The 16,833-nt window shown below is 28.2% G+C and overlaps 3 protein-coding genes across 6 annotated transcripts; 1 reads left to right on the top strand and 2 right to left on the bottom strand.

The window, feature by feature from the left end:
• Positions 1-273: 273 nt before the first annotated feature.
• Positions 274-4,095, bottom strand: LOC145967230 (transmembrane channel-like protein 5). 4 transcript variants are annotated; one of them, XM_083091914.1, is made up of 11 exons: positions 3,839-4,093; positions 3,518-3,666; positions 3,326-3,446; positions 2,906-3,231; positions 2,674-2,825; positions 2,382-2,466; positions 2,163-2,311; positions 1,690-2,080; positions 901-1,583; positions 678-811; positions 280-603 (listed from the first exon to the last, which is right to left on the bottom strand). In XM_083091914.1, exons 3-11 carry the CDS (start codon positions 3,411-3,413, stop codon positions 473-475), a joined length of 2,139 nt encoding a protein of 712 aa, XP_082948040.1. In that variant the 5' UTR covers positions 3,414-3,446; positions 3,518-3,666; positions 3,839-4,093; the 3' UTR covers positions 280-472. The 4 variants fall into 4 exon arrangements, with proteins under 4 accessions (XP_082948039.1, XP_082948042.1, XP_082948040.1 ...); XM_083091915.1 differs by having other exon boundaries at positions 3,905-4,093; XM_083091913.1 differs by lacking the exon at positions 3,518-3,666 and having other exon boundaries at positions 274-603; positions 3,839-4,095.
• A 1,352-nt stretch (positions 4,096-5,447) lies between these two features.
• On the bottom strand, positions 5,448-7,105 carry LOC145967237 (leptin receptor overlapping transcript-like 1). Its single transcript, XM_083091934.1, has 5 exons — positions 7,060-7,105; positions 6,837-6,911; positions 6,549-6,747; positions 6,111-6,258; positions 5,448-5,875 (listed from the first exon to the last, which is right to left on the bottom strand). Exons 1-4 carry the CDS (start codon positions 7,074-7,076, stop codon positions 6,145-6,147), a joined length of 405 nt encoding a protein of 134 aa, XP_082948060.1. The 5' UTR covers positions 7,077-7,105; the 3' UTR covers positions 5,448-5,875; positions 6,111-6,144.
• A 729-nt stretch (positions 7,106-7,834) lies between these two features.
• Ter94 (transitional endoplasmic reticulum ATPase TER94) lies at positions 7,835-16,740 on the top strand. The gene is made up of 13 exons (XM_083091912.1): positions 7,835-7,993; positions 9,140-9,499; positions 9,740-9,932; positions 10,002-10,236; positions 10,587-10,720; positions 10,802-11,050; positions 11,150-11,314; positions 11,393-11,515; positions 11,578-11,790; positions 11,855-12,163; positions 12,309-12,470; positions 13,359-13,513; positions 14,156-16,740. Exons 1-13 carry the CDS (start codon positions 7,977-7,979, stop codon positions 14,244-14,246), a joined length of 2,406 nt encoding a protein of 801 aa, XP_082948038.1. The 5' UTR covers positions 7,835-7,976; the 3' UTR covers positions 14,247-16,740.
• Positions 16,741-16,833: the final 93 nt, after the last annotated feature.

Raw genomic sequence — 16,833 nt, 5'->3', positions numbered from 1 at the left:
TAGAGAGAGAATAATAGATCTAAAAAATATCAAATAATAAATATATATGAAGATGCCTTCTAAGTCATACGTTATGTTATACATATTTATATCACGTTACTATGACGACGACGCGAGAATTGGAAAATATATAAACTCATAGATTTTCGAATATTCTATATATATTATAATAAAATATAAAATATCTGTTCATATATATAGAATATATGTTTTCTCACTTCAATTTTATAAATTTAGCGTTATATGAATACTTATAAAAAGTTTTTATATTATAAAAATTTCTTATATTAAAAATATACTTTTATATTATCATACACAATAGCGCAATCTTAAATGTTCAAATTTATAAAAGCATTAGTATTTTAAAATAATATTTATAAACATAAATATATAACTATGAGAAAATATTCTAAATGTTAATTTCTAATACTTTGGCAATTTGTCACCAAATTGTCAAATTAGTATACATATATTATAATCTCTCCTCGAAACTGGTTGACGGTAAATTACGTCGGCGAGACAATACAATTTCTTCATTTTCATGGTTTTGTTCAGTAGAGCTAGCATGTTGAATAAGATTAATCTCACTATGCACAAAAGTACCTAATAAAAATGAAAATACAAATAACTTGTTATCAATAATTATATAAATGTAATCATAATTTAATGTGACTTACGTTCGTTGGCAAATTTAGCGAAACTTTTCATGAGAAATTGCTTATCTTGAGATTGCAGAAGAAGCATGTTGGACAAAATTTGCAACATTTCCTTACTCGCTTCTGTTTTTGCTCGCAAACAGTACACTGCAATACTTTCAGAAAAATATTGAATAAATATCTATATCTCATTTTATCATAACGATATGAATAATAATATTATAATAATAATTGAGATATTTACCACATGCCAACTAATATTGCAGCGCCAGTTACCGGTCTCGCAAGTTCCGAAATAATACTCCAAAATTTACTATCTCTTTTTAACGATAATATCCCATTGATGATAAAATCCCAAGTGTGAGAATAATTTCTAAACGGCCCACAATCGTCACTTTTCACATTCGTAATAATATATCCTATTATAAGTAACATGATGATCATGCCAATAAATGCAAGAGCCAAGAACAAAGTTTGCGTTTGTGCCGCCCGCCAAGGCTGCGATGATTGTCGATAGCATTTTTTCAATTCGTATCTCTTTATATAAAACGTGAAGATCAGTTTTATTACAATTATAAGGGATATTAGCGGACTGAAATAGAAACCCATCCAAAAAAGCGTTTGATTGTATATAAGATTCAACGTATTGCGAGCAATATTGAATTCTGGTTTGCCAATTTTCGTCGACAATTTCTTATATAGCATAGAACGTATAAATTGGAAACACATTCCAAATATGGAAGCGATGAAATCCAGTACGATAAGTCGATAAATTTCTTCTCCTAATTTTGTTTGCCAACAATGTGATGTACTATTGATTATCCAGAAGACAAATAAGGTACCAATTACTGTTGCAGCGACCGTGTGATTCCTAACAACTGTCACATAAAGTTCCGTACGTTTGTTGTTATAATGTTCCAATGATGCCTAAAAAAAGAGAGATATTAATATTATAATTATTTGTACTATATAATTACACATTTCATTATAATTTAATTAAGATGATTTTTAATAATAGAGAAAATGCACTCACTAAGTAGGAAATAATTGTTGGAAAGATATGAATAATAATAGTAATGATTGTTGGTACAATCATCACTGAAATGATTCCGGATGCTCCTATCTCGTAGTGCCTTAATAGCAGCCAAACAAATGTACTAGCACCACAAATCATAAATATAATAATAGCTGTTACACTAAGTTGCATTATAATCAACAAAAACTTATCAAGCCAATGCAAATGCGCTTGTTGTCTCGTTTCTGCCAATAATTCCTCTAATTCTTTGTAAATAGAGGCTGATTGCAAAGCGGCAGTTTTTGGTAAAGATATACTAAAATCCCACCCGCAAAATATTTTGTTGCTATATAAATCGTGCACTTTTCCACGTGTTTCGACATAAGATTTTCTATAAGAAGATATAACTCTGAAAAAGAATGTATTATTGTTATCATAAATGGTAAATATTCATATTTTAGTGTCTAAAATGATTAAATTTTATTACATACTTCACAGAAAGTATAATAAAAGTAACTGTGTAACAAAAAAGCAGCGTTAGGAAATAGGCAAACGGAATGCTATATTTGGTCCCAAATGGTGTATCTACTGTGCCATTGGAATAAAAACCATAATACATTATTGTGTGAGAGAAAAAGCCCTGCAAATCAAAATGTTGCAATATGTGCATTTAAAAAAAAACATGCTACCTATAACATAATTGTACTTACACTGCCTGTTAAAAAGTCTAATACTTTAATATTGTTTGGCATATGTGTTTGATTCAATGATTGTGGTAGTACGATAAAAAACATGCTGCAAACATAAAATATTCATTAAAATTTTGTTTTTTCTGCATTTAATACAGAGAGCAACATATATAAAATATTATTTTTATTAATATCAAACAGGAATCACAAAATTATGATTTATGCAAAAAATTCTACCTTTTAATCTCAAATAATTTTAAAATTCAATTTTTTATTTTACATTTTTATTATAATTGAATGAAAAAGCATATACCTTAAAATACAGGAAATTATGTTCAGAAGAAGCAACCATCTCAAAAATTGGAAGTATGTTGCTACACCACTTCCATTGTGACTCTCAATAGTTTTTATCATTTGATGCCATAATTCCATTGTCAGCAAAGTATTCTGTATTGTCACCCAAATCTATACCCAAACAATTTAATTCTATTTTTTGTTTTATTTTATAACATAGAAATAATGACTTCAAAAATTAACATTATTACCTTTGCAATTTTTAAACTAATGTTATATTTAAGCCATTTCCAATAACTAATCGATTTTTTCTTTGTCCTCCGATTAACAGTCGCCAATAGTTGTGATTTGACAGATCTTTTTACAGTAAGACATTGTGGCATTGCTCTTAATGTTTCCATTCTAAATCGCTCTGATGTGGGATCATTTTGCATAAACTTATTACTTGATCGCAGATGATTGACAATTGCATTAGCACATTCTTCATTAGATAATTGATTAACACTATGCATTCTTAAAGTAGCATATGGAATAATGGCATTCAGAGCATTTGACATTTTGTATTTTTCGTTTCCTCCTGGAAGAATAAAATTCTATTTTATATTTATTTGCACCAATAATTTTGTGAACAATTGTTCGAAAATTAAATCACGCTTAGAGACTATACTTACGTGCAAATTTAATTGGTAATAATTGTTGTAATTGAATATATTGGTCAGAAGATTTGGGAAGTTTTACTTTTTGAGATAATGAAGACATTTTTATATAATTATGTTTTTGCTCAACTGCATTCTAGAATAAAAAAAATTTCATAAAAAAATGCATTACATATAAAATATCACTTGTATATAAAATATACTCACTTATTCTTGTCAAAAATGTATTAAATTTAAAGTATTATTTTTGTAAATAAAGAGCAACACTGATGATCATTCTTCATATAATAGTTATTTTCCCATGTTAGTATATAATGAAAAGAAATATTAAATGTATTGTTTTTACACCATAATTTCTGGAAATGATTTGATGCAGATTAGATAAGATATGTAATGACTAAATGTAAAATAAAAAAACTGATAATGATAGATAATGAACATGGTTATAATTTTCTTCCAAAATATCTACTCTATAAAACTTAATATCAGATATTAGTATATATAAAACTAATATATAATTATACATACCATTCGTTTGATATATTCTATCATGTCTAATGAACTCTATAGTATAATTTAAAGTTCACTGATTACCTTTTATATGTCATTTCGACATCGTTCGACATCTTTTCATCCAATGACGCATGAATAAGATATAAGATTACTACATGAGAATTTCTTCATGACTTTTTAAAATTTATGATTGTAATCCTTATTTTTGAATAGACAATAACTCTTTTTATTAAATACAATTTATTTTGATAATAATACTAGTTTTAAAAGAATTTTATAATTATTGCGTATATGATAATTTAACCAGTTTTCTAACCTAATTTTTTTCATACACAAATCTTTAAAAATCTCTAAAATATATAATTTTGCGCTAAAAATATACCTTATGAAAACAATCTAATGTGCTGAATGAATTTTCTACAATTGTATTTCTAATCTTTTGTTTTAAAATTATTTGATTAACGTAATTTATTTAATTTATCATTTTTGAGCAGAGATTCAGATTTAAATTTAAATCTCTTCGCGTGATACACACATACACATGTAAACACACACAAAGCATTGATCGAATTTTTATTTAGAAAAATATGGTTTGAGATTAAAATTAAAACATCAATAATTAAAAAAATATCAATGAGGCAGCATACAAAGATATCTTAAAAACAGTTTGAAAAATATATTTGAAAATCTCCAATTTTTGATATCGAAATAAAATATATGCATGATATATGTGTGAAGACTGAGTGATTTAACACTAATTAAATCTAAATTATTTTATATAATTTTATATAATTGTCTCATACAATTTTGCGTAATACCATCGTTTGTATTATCGATTTAATATCGTATATATTTATAATATTATATATTTTTATCCTAATTATTTTATATATTCTATATATTCATCTTTTTTTTATTAATATTCAATTTAATCACACAAATTTCAAGTTTTACTAAGGTCTGAAATATATTAAATTTAAATTTTCATAAGCTATACATACATACATACATACATACATATATATATATATATATATATATATATATATATATATATATATATATATATATATATAACTTACGAAATTTAATATATTTCAAACCTCGTTTTGTTAAAATAAATTTTGTATATAATTGTTCTCAATTTCTCTTTTTCCGATTTAGTCGAAAAAATATAAAAGCAAAGGAACAGAAAAAATGAAGAATATGAATGAAATATGAAGGTATGTAAAAAGATATATATTTTTAAAGAAAGATTTAGGTATATAGAAGAATGAAATGTACATTATAGATTAGTATTTGTGTGCATTAAAAATAATATTAAGTATATGTATATTTCCCTCTCTCTCTCATCAAAATAAATTTTATAGCTCACATTGCTGAATTGTGCTTCCACTTCAAATTAGTACAGGAAGATGAAGATTTGAACAAAAAAAATGAAGAAAAGTAATTTAAAAAAATATATGTTTTTGCATAGATATATAAGCTTAACTTCTTTACAAATATTATATATATATATATATATATGTGTGTGTGTACACACACACACACTTATATACATATATCAAATTTGTGTCAGGAAAATTCCTAACTAGTTCTCAAAGGTATGATTGAAAAGATAAGATAAAGTAATAAATTGTAGCTTTATTACCATTATTATTACGAAATACTTAGATTAAATAAAAAATATGTTCAACATCTTATCTTTGCATTGTTGCATTTTAGATTATCCTGAATAGGCTCCTGATTATCCTCTCATACCAAAAATCTAAAACACCAAATGCAACTTCCTTGCTGCTTTGTAAGATGTGGGAAATCTGAAGAATTCCGATGTTTGTTTATCAATCGATAAATAGCATAGTGTCATTAACACGTTCTATTATTAGTGCACTATAATACTATTTTTTCTTGCAGCATCAATATAGAAGAGTATCCATATTAGATTTATATTATGTAAATTGTACATATAAGCTTATAGTAATTTATAATCAACATGTAGTTTTCAGTCAGTGCACTGCATGATTGATTTTTTCCTTTAATCTCATAAAAAACCTGAAAGGTTTCACACATGTATGACATATGTTAATAAGAGTAATATATTCTTCATTGCCCGAGTTTTACATATAAAATAATTATTTTATTTTGAAAATAAATAAATGAGATCTTAAAAGATAATGAATTTATTTCATCGATAATATCACATCAATTTTAGTAATATCTTAAATATATCTTAAATATATATGAATTTTTTCAGAATAAAAACCCAATTGACATTTACATTACTTACATTTTTATCATTATAAGTACGATGTAGTAGTGCCTCACCACATATTATAATCAGTATCATCTTGATCAAAGGTTATGAAAAATCCGACTAGAGTTGAATACACAACAATATTACCTGCTAATGTCAGATAACAAGCACCCCATTCTATCTGTAAATATAAATAGTCTCTTTATATTTTAATTATTCAAAGAATCAAAGTACTAATCTATTCTCAATTAATAACATTTGATTTATTGTAATTATTCTAACAAAGTTATTGACTGGAAATGTATAATCTCAACTTCATTGCCTGAAAGTTATTGATAAATTGATTCATGTTTAAAAAAGGCATGTAGTTTATTGTATAATGTTTCTGCATATAATGCTTAATCAACAGATTAATATTCTGATGAAATATTTTATATGAAGATATATATACATATATGAATAATAACATACTACTGGCTGGTCCACTGGAGATCGTGCCAACACGATTGGAAGAGCAAAAGATGATACCACAAAACCCATTGTAATAAATATTGCCAATTCTAAACACGGATTACTGTTGCTTCCTGAATCATCTGTATAACGACGTGCTATTATGGTTGGGATAGGTGCCAGTATATAGAACAATACAACAAAAAATGGCCACCATACTCTAAAAATTATACAAATTTAATATTTTACATCCTAAGAAAGCTGTGCATATTTAAGAGACAAATCAATTAAATAGGAAAATATACTTACTTGTATATTGGTAATGCACAACCAAGAATGACAAATGTCATTCCAATAGAACCAGCAAATGCCAGCAATACTAATCTGTAATAATTATATATTTTCTTGTTATAGTTGTGATGGAATTTCTTCTTATTAAGTGTCAAAAGAAATTGTAATTAAATTTATTTTATACAAATAAGAAAAATATTTTTTTTTTTTTTCAATTATTTCCTTATACTAAGATACTTACGCTATTTGAGGATTCATGAAGAGAGAATGCCATGAAATAAGAAAAAATATATAATTAATTACAACACATTAGATAGTACTAATTAAATTTATATATGTATAATTTAATATCATTGCAGGTTTAATTTGATTTTCAGATGTCTGTGCTGATAAATTTATCGTATAACAATAAACGATCCGCGTTTTAAAAAATGAACAAGTTCACAAGCATAAATGAAATAATGATGTCGCGCAAAGCTTTTCTGGATTATAAATTTAATACATTGAAATTAGTATTAATACATTAAGGGAATCATAATAGATCAATACTAAAAGAATGATATATCGCTCTTAAATTATATTTTTAAATTAAATTACCAAACTTAACAATCAAGAGAATCGTGCAAATGTCAAATAGCGATAACAACGAAACAAATGAGGTTATGTTTTGATAGCTGATTTTGCACTTTTCGCGTAAATTCCTCACACGATGATGACATTTTTCAAGATTTTGTGGTAGCGATCGTGCGTTAAATGATTTAAGTGTGCACCAAATAACCTTTAATTCCGGCCATCGCAAATCGATTTGACAAGTGTATTTCCTTGAACTCTTGTTCTGCGTAAACTACGCGTGACGTAAATTGTCTAAAGCCCCATGCACACTCGGCGGCAAAAAGATCGAAACACTTTTCTTTGATGAGTTTTGGTACACTCCATGGTCACGCAATGTGCGTTTTTATATCGCATCTATAAACACGAGTAGGCTGAAGGTGATCACGTGACCGGTAACGTCATTTGCGCATGTGCATGCGAGAGTCCTACCAGTGGGATATGCTCGAGGATATCTTTCTACACTGAATTTGCCACAGCCACAGATCGAAAGGTGCCGACATCAAGTATCCATACTTGTATTTCTCTACGTTGATCAAAAGTTGAACGATGAGTGATCCGAAGAGGTAAGAAAAATCGTGAAAGCTTGGCAAGACATATCTACGATGATTCTCATTATTATATTTTTCATAATTGTTAAAATTGCGGAGCACGTGTATAGATAAAGCGCGAAACACGAGATGACTTTCTCAATTTCACGATGTCATCATGTCGACGCGACGCTTTGTTTTCGTGAATATCTGTATTCGTCACGATGAACATGATAATACGTGTTATTAATATTATGCGATCAAACATGGATCTTACTGTACTCGCACTTCCCGATAATTTGAAAATTGTGGTTTTTACTGATGCGAATCACGCTTATCAATTTTTTGTCGATTATGGCTGTGTATGAGCTAAACATGACAAGAAATACTAACGATTGCGTTAATGATATTATCGTACAATACGGAGATCATTAATTTCATATATTGTAATCTCTGAAAATTATGGAGGCAAACATTTTTACTATAATAGTTTTATATTTATATTGTATAAAAGATGTAAAAATATTAATTAAATATTTCACATATGATTCATTATGTGTCATCATCTTTTGATATGATGTTAATATTATAATGCTCAGGGAGATTCTAAGAAAAATAAATGATATACACATATAATATATGTGTGTATATATATATATATATATATATATATATATATATATATATATATATGCTAAAATGTAATATATAGAAATATATATATATATATATATATATATATATATATATATATATTTAATATTATTTTATTATATTACTTTTTGATTTTTGTCATATATCTAACTGTTTAACTTTAAGAAAAAAGCTGTTGATAGACTAACACATTAGCGCCACATCGTTTGGAAGATATATATTTGTGTCATCCAATGTCAATGTGTTAAGAAAAAGAATTTTAAAAGTTTTTTTCTGAAAGAATAGTCTTTAAAGTTGTTTTCTTTAAAATTCACAACTTTGAAGACAAGAACTGTTTCTTTTATTTATAAGAATATACATACTATAAATAGGGTGTAATGAAAAATTTTAAATATAAATTAATTTTTACCAAGTATGTGAAATATACACATACATAAATATATACAAAAGAATGTGTATAATATAACAATTATATTGATTGCATTAAAATTTATATTTGATATATAATTAAAATTTTTTAAATTATAGTGGTGAAGATTTAGCTACTGCCATCCTTCGTAAGAAGGATAGGCCAAATAGACTGTTGGTCGATGAAGCTATTGCAGATGACAATTCTGTAGTAGCACTTTCTCAGGCAAAAATGGATGAGCTACAATTATTTCGTGGAGATACTGTTTTACTGAAGGGCAAGAGGCGCAAAGAAACAGTGTGTATTGTTCTTTCTGATGATACTTGTCCAGATGAGAAAATTCGTATGAACCGAGTTGTCAGAAATAACTTGCGTGTACGTCTGAGCGATGTTGTTTCTGTACAAGCATGTCCGGAAGTTAAATATGGAAAGCGTATTCATGTATTGCCAATGGATGATACTGTCGATGGTCTGACTGGGTAAATTTAAACAAAACTTAATTATCTTATATGAGTGTTATAACATTTAATTAACAATTCTAAAATGAAATAGCTTGAAATATTTAATTATTAGGAAGTAATATTGACTTTTTGGTGGAGCAAATTTTTTTGTATACCTTTAATTACATAATGTTATCTTTTTCAAATACGAATATAATATATATATATATATATATATATATATATATATATATATATATATATATGCATTTTTCACAGAAATCTATTTGAGGTATTTTTAAAGCCATACTTCTTAGAAGCATATCGTCCTATTCATAAAGATGATAATTTCATTGTACGAGGAGGAATGCGTGCTGTGGAATTCAAAGTGGTGGAAACAGATCCAGGGCCTTTTTGCATTGTGGCACCTGACACAGTAATACATTGTGAAGGTGATCCGATTAAACGAGAGGTCAGAAATATACAATATTTTATAACATTTTCGATGTGGATGCAGAAAATAAAGAGCATTTCTTTGTAGGAGGAGGAAGAAGCATTGAATGCTGTTGGTTACGACGATATTGGTGGTGTTCGTAAACAGTTGGCACAAATTAAGGAAATGGTAGAATTGCCTCTGCGACATCCATCTTTATTCAAAGCTATCGGCGTTAAGCCGCCACGCGGTATATTGTTGTACGGGCCACCAGGAACAGGAAAAACTCTCATTGCTCGTGCTGTAGCAAATGAAACCGGGGCATTTTTCTTTCTTATAAATGGTATATAATCTGATGCCAGGATAATGTTAAATAAAAAACTTATCTAGGTTTTTTATTAGTTTCTTGTTTTAATTTTCTAATTTTGGTATACTACGCATTAAAAAAAGGGTTCAAACGAGAATCGAAACATATGTATTTTGTAACTTTTTGATTGATTTTTATCAAAAATTGCACTGTTAATCAGATTTGATTCTTTATAAATCTTTATTATTTTAATAATATTTATTTTAATATTTTAATAATTTTTTTATTTTATTTTAATCTTTATTATTTTAGTGATTTTCATCATTAAAATCTTCATTTATGATTAAATAAAAAATATAAGAAAAGTTTCTCCTTTTTTCGTTTAGGTCCTGAAATTATGAGCAAGCTGGCTGGTGAATCTGAAAGTAATTTGCGAAAGGCATTTGAGGAAGCTGAGAAAAATTCTCCAGCAATTATATTCATCGATGAATTGGATGCTATCGCGCCGAAACGTGAAAAGGTTTTTCAAGTCAAATTTAATATTAAAATTTTTTTTAAATGACACATTGAGATGGAAATTACATTTCTTTTTTATTTATAGACACATGGTGAAGTTGAAAGACGTATAGTGTCACAATTATTGACATTAATGGATGGCATGAAACAAAGTTCCCATGTGATTGTAATGGCAGCTACTAATCGACCGAATAGCATCGATGGTGCATTGCGCCGATTTGGACGTTTTGACAGAGAAATTGACATCGGTATACCAGATGCTACTGGTCGGTTGGAAATTTTGAGAATCCACACAAAAAATATGAAACTTGCCGACGATGTTGATTTGGAAGAAGTATGTAATTTATATCCACATATTACTTCTAAAAGAAGATATATTGTGCATATTATATCGTGACATAATATAACGAAAAAAATAAATTTATAAATTTAGATTGCAGCGGAAACTCATGGACATGTTGGTGCTGATTTAGCGTCTTTATGTTCCGAAGCAGCTCTTCAACAGATTCGCGAGAAGATGGATCTTATTGATTTAGAGGATGATCATATAGATGCAGAGGTTCTGTCTTCTCTCGCAGTAACTATGGAAAACTTTAAGGTAAGTTATTACTTCGCTTTTGTATTAATTTGATTTGTGCAATTTACATTTCTAAGTGAAAATGTGTTTCCATTAAAGTACGCAATGACAAAGAGCAGTCCGAGTGCTTTACGTGAAACAATCGTGGAGGTGCCAACGGTCACTTGGGATGATATTGGAGGTTTACAAAATGTTAAAATGGAATTACAAGAATTGGTGCAGGTAAGAAATGCTAGGTACACGAGTTTTAAATAACATGTTTAATGCATATTTTTATCATGCAGTATCCTGTTGAACATCCTGATAAATTTTTAAAATTCGGTATGCAACCATCAAGAGGCGTATTATTTTATGGGCCACCTGGTTGTGGTAAGACGCTATTGGCCAAAGCAATTGCCAATGAGTGTCAAGCAAATTTCATTTCTGTCAAGGGTCCTGAATTATTGACTATGTGGTTCGGAGAATCAGAAGCTAACGTCAGAGATGTCTTCGACAAGGTCAGCATTCTCATATTTTTTAGTAACTAATTTAAGATAATTATTTAATGACAAATTATTTCAGGCAAGATCAGCTGCTCCTTGCGTATTGTTTTTTGATGAACTTGATTCTATCGCGAAGTCTCGTGGAGGCACTGTTGGAGATGCTGGCGGTGCGGCAGATCGTGTGATAAATCAAATATTAACGGAAATGGACGGTATGGGCGCGAAGAAGAATGTATTTATTATAGGAGCGACAAATCGTCCCGATATCATTGATCCAGCAATTTTACGACCTGGTAGATTAGATCAATTGATTTACATACCATTACCAGACGAGAAATCCCGAGAAGCGATATTCCGCGCTAATCTCCGCAAATCGCCAGTAGCTAAGGTAATAATTAATGAAATATACATAAATTTGTATATAAAAATACAAATTCAACACTTTTTCTACGATCTATCTAATATTTATTGTTGTATATCGATAATTTTATAATTCTTAGTTAATATTTAAAAAGAAATATCCTTTTTATTAGGATGTAGACTTAAGCTATATAGCCAAAGTCACACATGGATTCTCTGGTGCTGATCTTACAGAAATCTGCCAACGTGCATGTAAGCTTGCCATTAGGCAGTGCATTGAAACTGAAATTCGTAGGGAAAAGGAACGAGCTAGTAATCCATCTGCATCTATGGATGTAAGTACTTTAAAAACATATTTCATTTTAAAACATTTTTAACTTGTGTTACTTCAAAGTTGCTGTGTCATTTGTATGAGTCATATTTGAATCAGCACTCAATGTATTGCTTCATATTATTGGAGAGAAAATTCCCTTATTCATCTTTTATTTTTACGACGAATTATACAATTATATAATATTGCAAAGAATGTATTTATTAAGTTATTATGAAAGTTTCCGTTCATGATATATAATAAATAATAATAATCACTTTATGTAGTTCCAATATTAAAAGACATATAATTACATAAATTAAAGATATGTAGTTATATATACAGGGTGTTTCTGAACAAACGTTTGTCTTTAAAATATCAAATTCTTGAGTGAATTCTAAGACGATTTTTCTTCTTGCAAAATTTTGCCCGGAGCTTAGTTTTTAAACTATAAAGGAAAATAGTTAACTACTTACGGAACGAGTATAAGTGGTAGGCAGGGACTGCGCGATATAGGCGATTATGTGGGGCGCTCGCTGCGATCAGCTGATTGCTATACGCGATGACTGTAACAATCAGTGTGTGTGTGTGTGTGTGTGTATGTGTGTGCGTACACATTCTCACACACACACTGATTGTTACAGTCATCGCGTATAGCAATCAGCTGATCGCGGCGAGTGCCCCACGTAATCGCCTATATAGCGCCATCCCTGCCTACCTCTTGTACTCGTTCCGTAAGTAGTTAACTATTTTCCTTTATAGTATAAAAACTAAGCTCCGGGCAAAATTTTGCAAAAGGAAAAATCGTCTTAGAATTCATTGAAGAATTTGATATTTTAAAGACAAACGTTTGTTCAGAATCACCCTGTATATATATATTTTTAGATTTTAAAATTTCTATTATTTGTTTTAGATGGATGAGGATGATCCAGTACCAGAAATAACGCGAGCTCACTTTGAGGAAGCAATGAGGTTTGCGCGTCGTTCAGTATCTGACAACGATATTCGCAAATATGAAATGTTTGCACAAACACTGCAACAGTCCCGAGGATTTGGAACTAATTTTAGGTAAGAGTTTTTTAATTCCAATTTGCATATATATGTTACTGTAAATTTTTTTAACACAACAGTTATTTGATAATTATACATAATTATCAATAATTTTTGATAAATTTAAGTTTTATATATTTAAATATGTGTGTAATATTATAATACCATAATTATATAAATATAATTTTAAATAAGATATAATTTTACAAATTTTATTAATCAAATTATTGATATAGGTGATTATTTTGATGAAATTTATCATTAATCATTATTGGTAATCATATATTGATAATTATCAATTATGTATAATTAATAATTATGCATAATAATCAATTAATTGTATTTATAGTAACATAAACATGTATACAACAATTAACAGAATTATTAAGATTTATAAATTAAGAATAAAAATAAAGGAATAAAAGACTACTTGTTCCTTAAAATTCTATAGATATCATTCAAAATATGATACATAAATATGTATTCTCAATAGAGGAGTTTATATATACTTCTGGACAAAATTAACGCATAATTTTTTTAAATTTTTTCTTTAAAATTTAAATATCAGCTTTTAAAGAAAAAGTGGAAAAAAAATTATGCGTTAATTTTGTCCAGGAGTATATATAGATTCTATCATTTAACATAAAAAAATATTTGCAGATTTCCACAAAGTGGAGCAGGCGGTGCTCAAGATAATACGCAAGGCGATCAAGCCTTTCAAGATGATGGGGACGACGATCTCTATAGCTAAGTTTTCGTTTCCTTATGTCATTACAGTGAACATACGACAAAAGGGCCTGTTTGTTATCACATAACATTTTGCACAGGAATCGTTTTTAAGTGGTATAATTGAAAAATAAAGAGCGAATATATAACGAATGAAATAACAGAAATTTTATAAGATCTTTTTGCTACAGACACAAAGTTATACATATCTTATACAAAAATGAAGTTAAAAGCTTTGAATATCCAAATAAGGGAAACAGAACCAAAATCAAAGCGCAAATTAATTAATTTTTTTTTAAATGCAATTCATTGATTTTTTAAAGTCATACGTTTCGCTCTCTTATTTAGAGCATTATTAGGAGCTAAATTAAAGCAATACACGCATTTCAATGACTCTCAGCAATTTTTATGATGAACAAGCACGAAAATCTTTTTTGCTTTTCATTGTAGGAGCTGAGAATCATAGAAAGATGTATGTACGCTTTAATTTAATTTATAATCCAAATAAAAAATCGAAACATGATTTTGAATAATAAATCTTACATAAAAATTGTGTGCATCAGAAGAAAAATATTGATTTGTATTTTTGATTTCCGTATTTGGCTTTCAATTAGGCTATTATATATATATTTGTGAGTATTCAAAATCTTCAACTTTGTTTTTTATATAAGATTTATAAAGCTTTATGTTTGCAAAAAGGCATGAACCCTAATCCATGCAGACGAAAATCATTCAGACATAAAATATTGAAACTGCTCTGTCAGACAATTATATTTTCGCGCCATTTAGCCATTTAATCATTTCTATTTTAATGAAACTTTGCCTTTTAGCAAAATTGTGTTATCACATCAAATTATCTTTTTCTCTTAATCAAGATGGCAACATCGATGCGGAGGGAATTGCATCGTTAATTGGTAATTATATGAGACAGGATTATAAAGTAACAAAATAACACTGTCATACGTGCATATATATAGAACATACTTATTGCAATATATTACATATTGCATATCTAATCTATTGCAACTTTGCTATAGAATTTTATATGCGTTAGCAATCACGTATTTTGTCATATTATTCGCTTGTTTGAAGCTTAAATTGGAATAGACCCTTTTGCTGCATTATCACTGTACTCACTCAGAATACATTCTGTTGTTCATATTCACAAATTGCAGTAATATAAAAATTTATGCCATGTCGAGATAAAATTGTCATGATTGATGATAATGTATGTTGACGATTTTACAAATATTCCTTAATAGTAAATTATCCATATATGACCAAAAAGCCTTCTGAATCTCATTATTCGGGTCACAATATAACCGTTCGCAGTTTTATAAATGTTGAGATATCTGATAAAAATTAAGCAGAATAAGAGATTATTAAAATACAACTCGGATAAAAAAATGTCCAATTTTCTTTCTCAGACCAGCATATTTGTTAATACTGTTACGTAATTGATCATACACGGCTAATGTTTAACATAAGTTCCAACAATAGAATTATTAAAAAAAGGTTTAACATATATATATATAAATCGATATATTGCCATTAGAGAGAATTGTTCTCTCTAGATAACAACTGATATTTGGTGCGGTATTTTTCGATCTTATTTTCATTAACGAAAGTAAGAGTTTAAGTTCAACACATAAAAAAAGTAACTCTTTTATATACAGGTTGCTTCCGGGTTAAATGACCAAACTTGAGATAAGTAATCAAAACAAAAAAAAAATTTCTTCTGGAAGTATGCTCGTAAGCGCTTCATTTAAGGGATATTGATTTCTGAAGTTACAAAACTATAAGAACGAATAATGTCTTTTCGTTTTGAAGATCGAAGGTTACTGACAAGCTTGTGCTTGCACTGTAAATAAAATTCTGTCCATTCGTACCAAATAATTAGATCGTTGAATTCTTTAAAAAACATTACGGACACACAATGTTTATTCTCTCATCAATATGCTTGTGTCCGGGCTGGAGGTCATTATTTTGAAAACAAATCATTTAATAATTAAATTTTGATTCCTATAAAGAGGATAAACCTAAATTATTTCGAAATTATATATATATTCATTTCTAATAATTCTTATATCCTATAACTTCAGAAGTCAATATTTCTTAAATGAAGCGTTTACGAGTATACTTCTAAAGGAAATTTTTTGTTTTGTCTTAAATTTACATTACAAGTTTGGCCATCCGGGAGTATCCTATATATTATTAAAACAAAATTGCAAGAAAATTTAATACATATTCTAATATAAAAAAATAAACAATATAAAAACGAAAAGAAATGGTTAAGAGCCCCTTGGTGGAAGAGCCAAGTGTAATTCTCTTGTTAACATGTTCCCTTTCTGTTTCTTATACTATCTAAAGAGCTTCAAATTTATATTTAATTATATGTATATAAATTTTGACTCTATTCAATTTCACCGAAATATCGGATTTTGCACACATCATAGAAATGTTAATTTAAATGTTACGAATATCTTCGGTAAAAAACGTAAAAATTCATTTATTTTTTATTTGGAAACTTGTAATTATTTCACTATTCTTTTACGACATATTCTCAATGAAATAATATCAATACAAGTTCCCACATTAACAGAAAAAATTGT

The sequence above is a fragment of the Camponotus vicinus genome, unplaced genomic scaffold, assembly GCF_025532165.1.
Source record: "Camponotus vicinus isolate PSW18456_S1 unplaced genomic scaffold, iyCamVici1.0 SCAF_2, whole genome shotgun sequence".
NCBI classification, from domain to species: domain Eukaryota; kingdom Metazoa; phylum Arthropoda; class Insecta; order Hymenoptera; family Formicidae; genus Camponotus; species Camponotus vicinus.
Note: the sequence above shows the minus strand (reverse complement) of the source record. Positions and strands in the feature narration are given on the sequence as shown.